Source organism: Entelurus aequoreus, linkage group LG20 (assembly GCF_033978785.1).
Source record: "Entelurus aequoreus isolate RoL-2023_Sb linkage group LG20, RoL_Eaeq_v1.1, whole genome shotgun sequence".
NCBI lineage: Eukaryota > Metazoa > Chordata > Actinopteri > Syngnathiformes > Syngnathidae > Entelurus > Entelurus aequoreus.
Window position 1 is genome coordinate 23,110,857 of NC_084750.1, and position 17,500 is coordinate 23,128,356.

The 17,500-nt window shown below is 37.9% G+C and overlaps 2 protein-coding genes across 2 annotated transcripts in view; one reads left to right on the top strand and one right to left on the bottom strand.

Moving 5' to 3' along the window:
* The window catches only part of ciarta (circadian associated repressor of transcription a), a 248,376-nt gene that overhangs the window by 164,860 nt on the left and 66,016 nt on the right, over window positions 1–17,500 (top strand). Inside the window, exons 4-5 of the mRNA XM_062029663.1 lie at window positions 11,065–11,225; window positions 14,324–14,420. The gene's annotated coding sequence lies outside the window, so the exon portion shown is untranslated. The remainder of the gene's footprint in view (window positions 1–11,064; window positions 11,226–14,323; window positions 14,421–17,500) is intronic.
* ca14 (carbonic anhydrase XIV) overlaps window positions 1–17,500 on the bottom strand; it is a 42,909-nt gene that overhangs the window by 15,310 nt on the left and 10,099 nt on the right. The window contains exons 3-8 of the mRNA XM_062030401.1: window positions 8,583–8,762; window positions 8,285–8,430; window positions 2,239–2,334; window positions 2,089–2,155; window positions 1,820–1,977; window positions 1,743–1,773 (exon numbers count right to left, since the gene is read on the bottom strand). Coding sequence (XP_061886385.1) covers window positions 1,743–1,773; window positions 1,820–1,977; window positions 2,089–2,155; window positions 2,239–2,334; window positions 8,285–8,430; window positions 8,583–8,762 — 678 coding nt within the window. The remainder of the gene's footprint in view (window positions 1–1,742; window positions 1,774–1,819; window positions 1,978–2,088; window positions 2,156–2,238; window positions 2,335–8,284; window positions 8,431–8,582; window positions 8,763–17,500) is intronic.

The window sequence follows — 17,500 nt, forward strand, 5'->3', positions numbered from 1 at the left end:
GTCGCTCCGTCGATCGCTGGAACGCAGGTGAGCACGGGTGTTGATGAGCAGATGAGGGTTGGCTGGCGTAGGTGGATAGCTAATGTTTTTAGTATAGCTCTGTGAGGTCCCGTTGCTAAGTTAGCTTCAATGGCGTCGTTAGCAACAGCATTGTTAAAGGCCTACTGAAATGAATTTTTTTTTATTTAAACGGGGATAACAGATCCATTCTATGTGTCATACTTGATCATTTCGCGATATTGCCATATTTTTGCTGAAAGGATTTAGTAGAGAACAACGACGATAAAGTTCGCAACTTTTGGTCGCTGATAAAAAAAGCCTTGCCCCTACCGGAAGTAGCGTGATGTCACAAGCTGGAGTGCTGCTCACATTTCCCCATTGTTTACACCCGGAGCGAGAGAGATTCGGACCGAGAAAGCGACGATTACCCCATTAATTTGAGCGAGGATGAAAGATTTGTGGATGAGGAACGTGAGAGTGAAGGACTACAGTGCAGTGCAGGATGTATCTTTTTTCGCTCTGACCGTAACTTGGGTACAAGCTGGCTCATTGGATTCCACACTTTCTCCTTTTTCTATTGTGGATCACGGATTTGTATTTTAAACCACCTCGGATACTATATCCTCTTGAAAATGAGAGTCGAGAACGCAAAATGGACATTCACAGTGACTTTTATCTCCACGACAATACATCGGCGAAACACTTTAGCTACGGAGCTAACGTGATAGCACATCGGGCTTAAATGCAGATATAAACAAAATAAATAAATCCCTGACTGGAAGGATAGACAGAAAATCAACAATACTATTAAACCGTGGACATGTAACTACACGGTTAATGCTTTCCAGGCTGGCGAAGATTAACAATGCTGTTGCTAACGACGCTTTCTCGGTCCGAATCGCTCTCACTGCTGGTGTAAACAATGGGGAAATGTGAGGAGCCTTTCAACCTGTGACGTCACGCTACTTCCGGTACAGGAAAGAGTTTTTTATCAGCGACCAAAAGTTGTGAACTTTATCGTCGATGTTCTCTACTGAATCCTTTCAGCAAAAATATGGCAATATCCTGAAATGATCAAGTATGACACATAGAATGGATCTGCTATCCCCGTTTAAATTTTTTAAAATCATTTCAGTAGGCCTTTAAGCTGTACATCAAGCAAGAATGGGAAAGAATTCCACCTGAAAAGCTTCACAAAAGTGTCTCCTCAGTTCCCAAATGTTTACTGAGTGTTGTTAAAAGGAAAGGCCATGTAACACAGTGGTAAAAATGCCCCTTTGCCAACTTTTTTGCAATGTGTTGCTGCCATTAAATTCTAAGTTAATGATTATTTGCCAAAAAAATGGCAGTCAAAAATTCAAGCAGAAGCTTGTGGATGGCTACCAAAAGCGCCTTATTGCAGTGAAACTTGCCAAGGGACATGTAAGCAAATATTAACATTGCTGTATGTATACTTTTGACCCAGCAGATTTGCTCACATTTTCAGTAGACCCATAATAAATTCACAAAAGAACCAAACTTCATGAATGTTTTTTTTGTGACCAAGTATGTGCTCCAATCACTCTATCACAAAAAAATAAGAGTTGTAGAAATGATTGGAAACTCAAGACAGCCATGACATTATGTTCTTTACAAGTGTATGTCAACTTTTGACCACGACTGTATGTCTGAGCGAGGGAGAACAGGAAATCCACTGGCTGTGTAGAAAACTCCGGAGAGGGTTTGTTCCCAATGAAAAGTACACGTTATTGTGCCTATTAGAGGTTCCACAGACTGTAACGGAAGCATGTGGGCATGGGGGTCATTGTGTCAGCCTCACCTGGGCTTTGGAGATCTGAACCCTCTCGTGGAACAGCGTCCAGATCACGCTCTGGAAGCAGGGCGGCGTGGTCAGGGAGCCGTTATAGCGATAGTAGCGGTCCAGATCTTTGGGGAGCAGTGACTGCACGTCGAACGCCGGTATGAAGACTTTCTGGTCTGCCAGTGGAAAAACAGAAAACAGATCTCTCGTGGTCCAAACACCCTCTCAGGCGAATAGTTCAGAATAATTGCCAGGAACCTAAAGGATGGACTGCCTGAAGCACGTACTCGCGTGTCTGATGCGGCTCAGGTAGTTGATGATGTTGTTAAACGCCGGGTTGGTCTCTTCGCCTGTCTGAAAACACCCAAAACCTGACCATTACTTGAACGACACACAATCCGTGCGCTTATGTAAGGCGTGAGTCTTTGGACTTTTACCACGATGAGGATTCCCAGGACAGCGAGGCCGTCCTTCTGCGTCATGGCGGCGGACATGTTGGGGTAGAGTTCAGAATTGTAGTGCACCACATGCAGCTGCAGAGAGGGACTATTAGTGTCATGATCCGTGGTCCGGATCATGTTTTTATGTTATGTTCTGTTAGTTTTGGACTCCTTGAGTTCCTGTTTGCGACACCTCTGAGTTTGTTTTGGTTGCCAACGTTGCTCATTGTGTTCACCTGTCTCTGATTAGTGTTCGCCCGCTCACCTGCTACCCGAGCACTAATCAGAGGCATTATTTAAGCCTGCCTTTGCCAGTCAGTCGGCCTGGCATCATTGTTTGCTTGGCGCAACCTACTAGTAAGTCTTGTTTGTTTCATGCCAGCTTCGTGAGTGTTCCATGTCCAGAGTTCTATGTTTCCTGCGCTAACTTTTTGCTTTAGCTTCAAGTGCGATCGGCACATGTTTTCCTTCGACTAGTTTTCTGTTTTTGGTGCAGTTTTGACTTTTCAAGAATAAACCATGCTCCTACCTGCAAGTCCTGTTCGGAGTGATCCGTTTGCATCCCGGGGGAACAAACCTCGCAGCAAGCTGCAACCCCCTCATGACTATTAGTTAGTCCGTATGCTCGTGCTCTGGACAGCACAGGGTCGGAAATAGGTTTCCTCGTGACGCCATTTGTGCTTTTATTTGATTTGCAGTATTATCCGCGTCTCGTTAATATGCTCGGATTGTCTCGACCACACCTGAGACCACCACAGAGGACATGGTTGTTGGTGTGCCAGTGACAGATGGATGAGTATTCTGTCCTTCCTCTAACCCCTACACATTCTCTGGCTACCATTTATCTTTCCCCTGTTCCTACTAGTGTTGTCCCGATACCAGTATTTTGGTACCAGTACTTTTCTAAATAAAGGGGACCACAAAAAATGTCATTATTGGCTTGATTGTAACCAAAAATGTTAGGGTACATTAAACATATGTTTCTTATTTCAAGTTTGTCCTTAAATAAAATAGTGAACATACAAGACAACTTGTCTTTTAGTAGTAAGTAAACAAACAAAGGCTCCTAATTTAGCTGCTGACAAATGCAGCAAAATGTGTCATTTATCATTCTGTTATTTTGTCAACATTATTAAGGACAAGCTGTAGAAAATGAATTATTAATCTACTTGTTAATTTACTGTTAATACCTGCTTACATTCTCTTTCAACATGTTCTATCTACACTTCTGTTAAAATGTAATAATCACTTATTCTTCTGTTTGATACTTTACATTAGTTTTGGATGATACCACAAACTTGGGTATCAATCCGATACCAAGTAGTTACAGGATCATACATTGGTCATATTCAAAGTCCTCATGTGTACAGGGACATATTTCCTGACTTTATAAACATAATATACTTTTTTTTTTTAAAAAGAAGATTTAGTGATGCTAAAAAATATCGATGTAATCATAGACTAGATACGCTTCTGTACTTGGTATCATTACAGTGGATGTTAGGTGTAGATCCACCAATGGCGTTTGTTTATATTGTAGCGTCCCGAAAGAGTTGGTGCTGCAGGGAATTCTGGGAATTTGTTCTGTAGTGTTTATGTTGTGTTGCGGTGCAAATATTCTCCCAAAATCTGTTTGTCATTGTTGTTTAGTGTGGTTTCACTATATGGCACATGTTTATGACAGTATTGGCGTTGTCCATACGGCCACCCTTAGTGTGACTTGTATGGCTGTTGACTAAGTATGAACTTCATTCACTTTTATATAGTGTGATTAAAGCTAAGTTGGTTGTCTTAATGGTTGATGATTGGCCTCAATCAATCAATCAATCAATCAATCAAAGTTTACTTATATAGCCCTAAATCACGAGTGTCTCAAAGGGCTGCACAGGTCTTGACTCTGTCGACTTCAGACCATTTTGACACGACAAATGTCATGATTCCGGTGTGTAGTGAAGCATATCTAGCTATCACTCCTCCTACAGGGATGATTCTTAAAATAAATGTACTTTACGTGTCTCCATGGAGACAAGGAATAATGATTTAGAAGGTGTTACAACACTGCAGACTGTGGAAAGTCATTAGCCGGTAGCTAGGTAACCCTATCTTAAAGCGTGATGACACCAATGGGTGGGAGACCGGTACTTTTTAGAGGCGGTATAGTACCGAATATGATTCATTAGTATACCGTACAACCCTAGTTCCTACATTGTTTTTGTGGGCTTTGTATTCATCTGACCCAAACTTTTAGCCTAAGCGAGACCTTAAATCGGGCGGTTGGCAACCCGCGGCTTTAGAGCCGCATGCGGCTGTTTGGCGCCGCCCTAGTGGCTCTGTGGAGCTTTTTCAAAAATGTATTAAAATGGAAAAAGATGAGGGGAAAATGTAGTTTTTGTTTTAATATGGATTCTGTAGGACAGGGGTGTCAAACTCATTTTAGCTCAGGGGCCGCATGGAGGAAAAAATCTGTGCACACGCGGGGCGGACTATTAAAATCATGGCAGTAAAACTAAAAAAATAAAGACAAGTTCAGATTGTTTTCTTTGTCTTACTTTGGCTAAACATAGAACAAACACATTCTGAAAATATTACAATAAAAATATAGAAAAAATTACCGGCAGCGGTAAAGTTTAGATCCATGAAGGAAAGAAGAAAGTGAATGAAAGTTTATAACTGAATACATTTACATATGCATAAAAATTTGTTTTCTTTTGTATTGTTTTTTTTAAATTAATTAACGTTTATGACAACCTTTTTCCAAAACACAATATAGAAAGTGAGTTATAACAGGTTAATGCATACATTTATCATTTGTTTTCAAAACGCTTACAAAAAAGTGGGACCCCAAAATTTACCGTGGGACCCCCATTTTTATGACTTGATGGGGTCCCTGGGATTCCTAGCACCAACACTGATGGAGTATTGGTGCGTGCAAAACAGCAGCAGGTGGCTGTGGCCTGCGGGCCGGTTCTAATAATCAAATTTTATCCCGGGGGCCATAGATAATTCATTTGCGGGCCTTGACCTCTGCTGTAGGCGGACAAACATGACACAAACCTTCCTAATTGTTAGAAATCCCACTGTTTATATCAAACATGCTTCACTGACGAGAGTATTTGGCGGGCGCCGTTTTGTCCTACTAATTTCAGCGGTCCTTAAACTCACCGTAGGTTGTTTACATGTACAACTTTCTCCGACGCTGCCACAGAAAGGCGTGTTTTATGCCACTCCTTATTTGTCTCATTTTGTCCACCAAACGTTTTATACTGTGCGTCAGTGCACAAAAGTGAGCTTTGTTGATTTTGTTGACTTGTTGGAGTGCATTTTGGAAGAGTGGAGCCTTACTTTACGTTCAAGCTTTTTATATTTGCTTTGTTGGTGTTGAAAATTGCAACAGTACTTAGAGGGATTATTGCAATAAATTGTTTTATTTATTTTTGTTTTTGTAGGTTAACATGTTTTATTTATTGAGCTTCTGAAATAATGTTGCTGATCAATTTGAATGTGTTATTGTTTATTGAGTTTCAGCGCCCCCCGCGACCCCGAAGGGAATAAGCGGTAGAAAATGGATGGATAGAGTTTATTTAATTACAAATTTTATTATCCAATGGCTTAAGTCTGTGAAAAAAATTTTTTAGTTTAGATTAAGATTGAATTTTTGTTATTTCATGCAAATCTTTTGTTACAGACTAAAAAACAATGGTACTAAAGTTTTTTTTGTTGTAAGTTATCTACATTATTTCATTTTTGTTTTCTTTTTTGTAAATAAGAACACAATGTTATGCAGAGGTGTACGTACAACAATTTTATAGACAAATTATATTTATAGTTGCAGGGTGCAAAATGTTTCCTTCTTCCTAATGGGGTGCAACAGAAAATAATTGTCTATAGGTTGTATTATTGTTAACTTCATCACTAAGCAGCATGACACCACACCATAACTATTGTCATGTTACACAACATTAAAATGTGAACGCAATGTCTTCCTGGTCAGTAAAAAAAAAAAAAAAGTAAAATAGTGACCTTCAAAATAAAAGCATGGCAGTATAAACCTGGAGTCCACCATAGCAACTAACAAAATGCACCTATTATTTTTTAGTTTTTTAGATCGTTTAGCCACAGAAACATTTATTCATGCGAGGATGAAAACTTTGTCAACAAACAGTTAATTATTACTTCATTATTTATATTATATCAACCAGTAAATGTGCAACAATTTTGGTTATACCGACTAATTTATTTTCTCTTACCCCCCAAGAAGAAAATATTTTGCTCCCCCCACGCTCCGATACGACTATATATAGTAGTAATTGTCTATAAAGTTGTTATGAATATATACCTCTGCAAAACCTTTGCATCCTTATTAACATTAAAGAAAACAAAAAAATATATAGACCAACTTACAACAAATAACTTTATTAACATTATTTTTTAGTCTGCAACGGAAAAGATTTGAAGTGCATCAATTTGCCTGAAAAAACAAAAATAAAAAATCCTTATTTAAACTATAAACTTTTTTTAACGACTTGAACCACTGTATAGTGAAAAATAAAATGAAATAAACTCAATAAATAATGCATTCAAATTGATCAGCAACATTAACTCAGAAGCACAATCTATAAAACAGTTTAAACGACTAAACAAAAAATTAATAAAACAATTTGTGCTGTTTTATGATTGTTTTTTAAATCAAAATGAGGAAGTCAGGTTTAATGGCTAAGACGAGCACGTTTTGTAGTGCACACCTTTTCAAAGCGGGGTATGAAGCATGATACTGCATGATACTGATAAAGCATGCTCTAGGTCACAGGTATCAGATCTGGCCCTTGATATCATTTTATCTGGCCCTGCAAACACCTGCAAATGATATATGTCAATAAAGTACTTAATATTTTCTCACTAAATGTAATAATTTTTTTTCTTTCATTTTGACAGAAAAAATACATGTACTGCTTGAAATTGCATACATTTTAAACTTTAATATAATCCAATATTGCAACAAATATTACAGTATATTATCATACTTTCCAAACATGTTTTTGTCTGAATAAAAATACTTAACTTTACAGCAAGCTACCCATAAAATTCATAAAAATGACAATGCATTTTACGTTGTTCTTTACATCATATTACTGTAAATTGAAGAAAAAAAACTACTGTTTTTTGCATTAAAATTCTGTTGACTGAGCTGCCAATTTTAGACTGTAAAATCTACGGTTGTTGTTTTTAACTATTACTGTAAATGGAAAGATGGTACATATGTTTTTACGGTAGGAAAAACTGGCAGTTAAGTTGCCAGGTAACACTTTAGTATGGGGAACATATTCACCATTAATTAATTTCTTATTAAAGTAACAAAGACTTAATTTAGAGTTATTTGAACACTAGGGGAACATATAAGGGTTAGGGTTACTAATAAGCAAAAATTCTGAGATTATTGAGGGAAGACTCTTAGTTAATGGCTTACTAGTTGTATAATAAGGCCATGCAGAATAAGGCATTAATAACTACTTAATAATGACTAATTAAGAGCCAATATGTTACTAATTTGCATGTTAATAAGCAACTAATTAATGGTGAATATGTTCCCCATACTAAAGTGTTACAAGTTGCCAGAATAAAAAAGGAACTTGTACTGTTTTTCCATTAACAATATAATGCTGTAAAAAAAACTATGTAATTTTAACACAAAAATTCTGGCAATTGAAAATAAAAGTGGTACTGTTTTTATATTTACCGTATAATGTTGTAAGAAATTTAAAAAACAACACTATTTTACAGTAACATTTTGTAAATGTAATGTTTTCACTGTAAAATCAACAGTCTACTTAAAACAATGTATATAATTAATCGTGAAATCCAGAGGTAAATTCATACATTATTCGCGGTTACAAGTGGCCCTCTGACGGCAGCCATAACTGCCATGTGGCCCTCAATGAAAACCAGTTGCAGTTCCTGCCAATTTGCCGATTTGAGGTAATATCGACAAAAATATGCCAAATATTCAACCGATATTTGCTGAGATTTGAGTTTTTGCAACACCTACCTCCGCCTCAGCACTTTGGCCGTTGATGGTGTGTTCACTGCCGCCGTAAATTGGGCCGCCGCTGCCCCAGTGGAGGTGCATTTGTACGGCGGAGAAGAGCCAGGGCAGACCACCCAGGCTCATCCAGTCCGGCAGCTCAATCACAGCTGACAGTGAAAGCCGTGCAAGCAAAAACATTTCAAAGCCAACTCGAAAGCGTCGGTGATGTTGCTGAGGTGTGACCACGACCAGCTGGCGGGCGCGTGACGCTGCCCGGATACCTGGTAGGGGGAAAAAAACGGAATGTTGCCTTGGTTACCTGTGTGTCCGTTGTTGTACAGGCTGAAGGGTCTGTTGCCGTGCTGGCTGTAGCCCAGCGGGGTCAGGGGGGACAAGCCGGGGTCGTATTTGGTCTGCGTGGTCACAACGTCCACGGGAGACTGCGAGCTGCCGCCGCACTCTGGGAAATGTTCCGACCACTGAGACTGACCCACCAGGCCTTCGGCAGGGAAAAGACACAGGTGTCAATCAAAGGCCCCGGGGTTGGCGCGGTCGAGGCAAGTGTCCAGCTGGTTCGACAGTAGTGACGGATTAATGACGCCTCAGTGAGTGTATGGCACACTCACTACCTGTATTGACACGGCACTGGTACTGTGTTGGTGATTCATGCGCCACCTGCTGGATTATACACAACACATGACCTGCAAATATATATACACTACCGTTCAAAAGTTTGGGGTCACCCAAACAATTTTGTGGAATAGCCTTCATTTCTAAGAACAAGAATAGACTGTCGAGTTTCAGATGAAAGTTCTCTTTTTCTGGCCATTTTGAGCGTTTAATTGACCCCACAAATGTGATGCTCCAGAAACTCATTCTGCTCAAAGGAAGGTCAGTTTTGTAGCTTCTGTAACGAGCTAAACTGTTTTCAGATGTGTGAACATGATTGCACAAGGGTTTTCTAATCATCAATTAGCCTTCTGAGCCAATGAGCAAACACATTGTACCATTAGAACACTGGAGTGATAGTTGCTGGAAATGGGCCTCTATACACCTATGTAGATATTGCACCAAAAACCAGACATTTGCAGCTAGAATAGTCATTTACCACATTAGCAATGTATAGAGTGTATTTCTTTAAAGTTAAGACTAGTTTAAAGTTATCTTCACTGAAAAGTACAGTGCTTTTCCTTCAAAAATACGGACATTTCAATGTGACCCCCACAATTTTGAACAGTAGTGTATATCTTTTAGTATAAGACATGCACCTGCGGATAGGTGACCCCCGAGACAAGACAAGCGGTAGAAAATGGATGTATAAATAGTCGTGATCAAAAGTTTACATCCACTTGTAAAGGACATAATGTCATGGCTGTCTTGAGTTTCCAATCATTTCTACAACTCTTATTTTTTTGTGATAGAGTGATTGGAGCACATACTTGTTGGTCACAAAAAACATTCATGAAGTTTGGTTCTTTTATGAATTTATTATGGGTCTACTGAAAATGTGAGCAAATCTGCTGGGTCAAAAGTATACATACAGCAATGTTAATATTTGCTTACATGTCCCTTGGCAAGTTTCACTGCAATAAGGCGCTTTTGGTAGCCATCCACAAGCTTCTGGTTGGATTTTTGACCACTCCTCTTGACTGAATTGGTACAGTTCAGCTAAATGTGTTGGTTTTCTGACATGGACTTGTTTCTTCAGCATTGTCCACACGTTTAAGTCAGGACTTACAACCTTAATTCTAGCCTGATTTAGCCATTCCTTTACCACTTTTGACGTGTGTTTGGGGTCATTGTCCTGTTTGAAAACCCAACTGCGCCCAACCTCCGGGCTGATGATTTTAGGTTGTCCTGAAGAATTTGGAGGTAATCCTCCTTTTTCATTGTCCCATTTGCTCTCTGTAAAGCACCAGTTCCATTGGCAGCAAAACAGGCCCAGAGCATAATACTACCACCACCATGCTTGACGGTAGGTGTGGTGTTCCTGGGATGAAAGGCCTCACCTTTTCTCCTCCAAACATATTGCTGGGTATTGTGGCCAAACATCAAAATTTTTGTTTCATCTGACCACAGAACTTTCCTCCAGAAGGTCTTATCTTTGTCCATGTGATGTCGGATGAAACAAAAATTGAGCTGTTTGGCCACAATACCCATCAATATGTTTGGAGGAGAAAAGGTGAGGCCTTTAATCCCAGGAACACCAAACCTACCGTCAAGCATGGTGGTGGTAGTATTATGCTCTGGGCCTGTTTTGCTGCCAATGGAACTGGTGCTTTACAGAGAGTAAATGGAACAATGAGAAAAGGAGGATTGCCTCCAAATTCTTCAGGACAAGCTAAAATCATCAGCCCGGAGGTTGGGTCTTGGGCGCAGTTGGGTGTTGCAACAGGACAATGACCCCAAACACACATAAAAAGTGGTACAGGAATGACTAAATCAAGCTAGAATTAAGGTTTTAGAATGGCCTTCCCAAAGTCCTGACTTAAATGTGTGGACAATGCTGAAGAAACAAGTCCATGTCAGAAAACAAACCAACCAAATCTAGCTGAACTGCACCAATTTTGTCAAGAGGAGTGGTCAAAAATTCAAGCAGAAGCTTGTGGATGGCTACCAAAAGTGCCTTATTGCAGTGAAACTTGCCAAGGGACATGTAACCAAATAGTTTTCAGTGTACAATGTAAATAGAGTAAACATTAAAAAATGTCGGCCATGTGATTGAACTGAAGTCTTCATTATTAGTACATCTACATATATATTTCAAAGTTGTTCTGTGTGCGTGTTTATTTTTCTTCCAGGATAATGAAGCAGTAGCAGCAGACTCAATGTTATGATCCAACAACCTGAAGACGCATCCTCATCTTCAACAGATGCCTGTGAATCTACCAATGCTGCTGGCTGGCCAGACCATTTGACCCATGCACGAAGAACTGAGTTACACAGCCGAGGACCTTGAGAGGTAAACTCAGACTTCACGTTCCCTAAAAGACATGATGGAAGAAGTTTCCATCTCCACTACTTCCATAGACATTTAGTGACCGGGGAGAAAATTAACGTGGCTCATGTCAGGTTGTGTGTGTGTGTATATATATATATATATATATATATATATATATATATATATATATATATATATATATATATATATATATATATATATATATATATATATATATATATATATATATATATATATATATATATATATATATATATATATATATATATATATATACAAATAAGAAAATATGAAATATATCCAAACATTGAATCAAGTCAAACACAAATAAGGCAAGAAGAGAAGTATCCTACTGTGTTGTGAAGTAAATGTGTACATCAACAATATGATTTGCCTTAACCAGGGGTCGGCAACCCAATATGTTATAAAAGAGCCATATTGGACCAAAAATACAAAAAACAAAAATGTCTGGAGCCGCAAAAAGTAAAACGCCTTATGTAAGTGTTATAATGAAGGCAACACATTAAGTAAGTGTCTCAGAGGGTGAGAAAACTCCTGGAAATTACTGGTTTAAAACTGCCAAAGGTATAGATGTGTGTGTCCAAGTTAAAGGAAAGGACAGGTTGTGTTCTTCTAATAGATTTATTACAATCTTTGCAAGCTGGGTAATGTTTGCTGTGGTCTGGAACAACATAATAAACTTTGCTGTGGTCTGGAACAACATGACAGACCATCAGAAATGCAGCCAATATTACATACAGAAAATGTGTCATGAGACATGCAAATATAAATTAAATACACAGAGGACATAAGTAAAGGAAATTAAAATGAGCTCAAATATACCTACAAACGAGGCATAATGATGCAATATGTACACACAGCAAGCCTAAATAGCATGTTAGCATGGATTGTTAGCACTCCACACAAGTCAATAACATCAACAAAGCTCATATTTGTGCATTCACGCACAACATAAAAAGTTTGGTGGACAAAATGAGACAAAGAGAGAGTGGCATAAAACACGTCTTTCTGTGGCAGCGTCGGAGAAAGTTGTATGTAGACAAACTACGGTGCGTTCAAGGGCCAATGTGGTGGATGGTCCGAATCTTAAACAGCAACAAAGTGAATTTAGTACAAAAGTTTTATTTACCCATAATCAAATGGTCCAAGGTTGGATTGAATTGTCATGCAAACAGACAACGTCCTCCGGTGACGTTGGATGAATCGAGAATCATGCGAATCATACATAGACTTGGTCTACTTGGCCATTTATGTGTTTTCCCTCATGTGTCAAGGTCCCGTTGTTTTGGACCTGTTTATTCTGCAACCTCCTTGAATCCTTTAGCCATAACAAACAATCAAAACATTTTGTAGAATGGTCAGGCCGACCCAGGGCCGGCCCGTGGCATAGGCCGTATAGGCAAATGCTAAGGGCGCCATCCATCAGGGGGCGCCACGCCAGTGCCACAAATGTTGGAGGAAAAAAAAAAAAAGTATTTCTAAATACATACAATAATCCCACGTTAATTAAAATGCAAAGTAAAGCCTATTTAATAGAAATATTATTTGTTCCAACATCACGCCCCCCCTCCCCCGGCACGGTGCGCCCCCTCCCTTCCCGTATCATGACTCTTTTTGGACGTCACCACATAAAAAAATCAACACAAGATGTCAAAACGGCCAAAACTGTCAGGTGCCCAGGGAAGAAAAAAGAGAAAAGAAGAGGAGAAACGGGAAAAAGACAGAGGTAGCAGGTAGGTAACGTTAGCCTACATGAAATTATTTGTCTGTTACAGAATGTGATAGTAACCTGGCTTTTTAGCATTAAGCTAATGTTACATGATTCGGCAATTGCTAATCAATAAATAGCTAGTTCTGTTTTAACGTCGGGTTAATATTGTGGAGGGGGCTAAATTGTTATGGAAAATAATAATGTAACGTTAGGTAATTACAGTACTCCCTGGTGTACAGTAAATTGTAAGTCATTCTAGTTAATGCAATATTAAAAAGCACAAATAGAGAACTCTGTAGGATCCCCTTTTTTGTAATATAGTTGTTAAAGTCATACTGGTTTGATATCTTGTTTTGTGCAGTGCCTTATTTATATTGTATTTTTAATTTATTTTATGCAACTTGCTGACACGTTTTATTTTGTGTTTATGTATGTAAAAAATATTGTATTTCATAAATTCATTTTTTATTTTTTGTATTCATTTATTTATCCATATTTTTTTTTTATCTTGTTAACTATTCTGATTGTTAATTTGCTTTCTTTAAGTAAAAAAAAAGGTCAAAGACAAAGCTATTCGGTTTCTTGTGAGTATATACACTTCACTGCCGATGTGGGGGGGCGCCACCTAAAATCTTGCCTTGGGCGCCAGATTGGTTAGGGCCGGGCCTGGGCCGACCACTCGTTCAACTACAACCCACATATGCTCCTTCAATGGTTCAGAATAGAAAAAAGAGAAACGAGCAGACATTCTTAATGCTTTTCGACCTCGTTCTCTTTTCGGACTTCGACAGACACAAAATATGGTTCAAAGGTCAGAAATTCTACCACACCAACAAAATTAGTATGACAAAACGGTGCTGGCCAAATACTCTCATCAGTGAAGCATGTTTAATATAAACAGTGGGATTTCTAACAATTAGGAAGATTTGCGTCATGTTTGTCCTCCTACAGAAACATTATCAAAACAACAAATATATTTTTCCCTCTATCTTTTTCCATTTTTGAAAAAGCTCCAGGGAGCCACTAGGGCGGTGCTAAAGAGCAGCATGCGACTCAAGAGCCGCGGGTTGCTGACCCCTGGCCTTAACGGTGAGACAGGATATATTTAAAACATTTTGCCCGCCTAGTTTGGGGACCTCTGCTCTAAAGTAGTGTTTTTATTATTGTATTTTTAGATGTTCAATGCCCTTTTTATAATAGCCAAACCCAAAATATGCACGTGGAATATTCGATGTGAAGTCATTGGAGCCTATTATTTAAATAGCTTATATTTTTTTCTTCGGATAGCATTTTTTTTTGTTGTCTTGACATGTTAAATAAAAAATTACCAACTGTGTCATGTGTAATAATAGACTTTTCTCTGTAGGGACGGCCGGTATAGAGGAAGAAAAAAACGGAGACAAAAGGGCACAACAACCGTCGGATCAACAACAATAATGGCCGCCATGATGACAACCACTACGGTAATGGTCCACTCCCAGCACCACCTTCATGCCTTCATGGCCTCGCCACCGGAGATAATCAGCTTCCATTATTAGTTCTCTCACCGCCACAGCAACATCAACCCCCCCCCAAAAATAGGACGCCGTTCGTCGTCATGGAGGTCTCTATGGTAACAAGTCTGACCCCCGAGTGCTCACGGTCCACCTCAGTGCAGCCAGGAACAAACACACACGCACGCTTACAAATAAGTGACATATTAATAGTTTTCACTTCAGTGAAAAATAACTCATAATGATAAAATACATATCTCATCATCATCATTTCAGCCGCCAAATAAATAAATAAAAAGTCATTTAGAACAGAGGTTCTTAACCTTTTTTTTACCTCGGGGCCCAACTTTTCTACTACAGAGGGGCCCGGGGCCCACTCAAATATTAACACTGAATTAGTAATCTTACTCCTGATAGTAATTGTATTTAATAATGATATCTAACTTCCTCACAGTTTAACAGGATAAACCTTGTCCAATGATATGAAAGCACGAGTTAATCACAAATATATATTATATTATATTGTATTATTATATTATATTATTACCAAGGCTTTGGTCAGGCTCATTACAAAAAAAAAACTAATTGAAAGAAGGGACTCATAAAAACCAATGAAAAATGCATGTAAATAAAATGAAGCCGTTTTAAAATGAATACTTTCTTAACTGTCAATAGATTTCAAGTGCAAATGAAAATACTGCTTCACCACTTTAAGTCATAATTTTTGCGCTTAAAAAAACTTTTTTATGACTTTAGCGCCAGACTTCTTTTGTTTGTTTGATATTGTCATTACTGCCACAAGTGGTGGAAAAGTGTATTTTACATACAATATATATATATATTTAATAAATAAAAATTAAAAAAAATAAATATATATATATATATATATATATATATATATATATATATATATATATATATATATATATATATATATATATATATATATATATTATTTTTTCAGCATTTTAATTCACAACTTTTTTCCTGACCATGCAATCCATTTGTTGTCTCAAAAATGTGAGGAGCCTTGCAGTGACATCGTACAGGAAATACAAATTAGCATAAAGGAAGACATCGCCGGCGCTCACCCACAACAATCCAGTCACTAGCTTTCTGAAAACCCACCCCCAGCCTTGAGTTGAATAACTCTGCTATACTGTCACACAACATGCCTCACACACACACACACACACACACACACACACACACACACACACACACACACACACACACACACACACACTTTCTCGTATTAGTTACGTTCTTGAGACCTGAGAAAAATGCCTACTTCTTTAGGACCACACTTTCTATATATATAAAGATTTGTATTTACAACATTAATAATATATACAAGCGATGCAAATATAAAAAAATGTAAGCTTTTAATAAAAAAAATTTGGGGGGGGGGGGAATTTTTTGTTTGTAATTGGTTTTTAATCTTCATTATTTACTTCAAGTTATTACAGTATGTCTCTATTTAAGTATTTTATTGTTTTTCATCAATTTTGGCCAAAAGGGGGCGCATTTCAATTTCTTACACACACTTGTTATTACATATGTTGGCCAAAAGGGGCAGTACTACAAATTTTTACACACACTTGTTATTTCATATGTTGACCAGAGGGGGAGCACTTTTAAAACCGACACAGTCAATTCGAAAAATCTTTCCTTTTTGGGACCACCCTAATTTTGATAAATTTCACCACCAGGGGTACAAATGAGATCTCTATTTTTTGTTTGTAATGTGCTTAAGGCCGCTGACAAACGAGTCACGGACCACAGATGGCCGCTGTGCCGCACTTTGGGCAACCCAGCTGTAGAAGCTAACTGTTAATGGCCACTATAGTCTTAGTACCGTAGTGTATTTGTTCATCCTATGGTCACATATGGGGCGCGGGTTGTCCTACGTCAGCACCGGAAGTTGTAAAATCAGCTGTTCACCTGGCCGTTTTTTTTCGGGGATGAATAGGGAAGTCCTTCTTTAGCTGCCGTCCTGTTTTATCATATATTGCTGCCTTTGCACCTGTCAGTGTTTACTTTTGTATGCACATTAAATCAGCAAAAAAATCCTGACTTTAGAGCAATGTTCACGGACTCTAGTATTTGCCTGTCTATTAGATGCAATGGTTTTCCGTATTGGGACCATGATTTCGGTCCTAACTTGTTCACCGGCCCTCATATGGAAGGTACTTTTCCTTTTTGATGTCTCAAGAAGGGTAGAAATACAAGAACACACACACACACACACACACACACACACACACACACACACACACTCGCACAAACACGCGCACATTTCATGCATTTGTTAATTTCTTGAGAAAAATGCCTACCTCTTTAGGACCACCCTTTCTAGATATATAAAGATTTGTATTTACAACATCAATAATATATAAAAGCTTGTTGTGAAAAATGAGTTGGAATTTCACAAGAAAAAAGTTCAAGGTTTCACAAGAAAAACTTAGAATTTTGGCGGTATTATAATAAAAGTCGTAATTTTACTCAATGCAATTTTACAAGAAAAACTGAACATTTGTGCAATATTATGATAAAAGTTGGAATTTTACAAGAAAAGCTTAACATTTGAAATGTTGGCAATTTTATGAAAAGAGTCGTAATTTTACTCAACAAAAGTCACAATTTTATAAGAAAACTTTAAAATGTTGGCAATATTATAATAATAATCTGAATTTTACTTGGCAAAATTATGAAATGTCACTATTTTACAAGAAGAACAACAAAAATTGGCAATATTGTGATAAAAGTCAAAATTGTATACAACAAATGTCACCATTTTGCATTAAAAAGTAATAATTTAACATAAAAAAGTAATAATTTTACGTGAAAATATAGCAATATTACAGAAACATAAAGAATATGAGAAATTGTTCCCAATTTTGTAAGAAAAAAGTCGACACATTGTGAGAAAAAGACTGCATTTAGTTCATTTTAAAGGTTTTGTTTGTAATTGTTTTTTAATATTCATTATTCACTTCAAGTTATTACAGTATATCTCTACATACATGTTTGTTTGTTTATTAAATTAA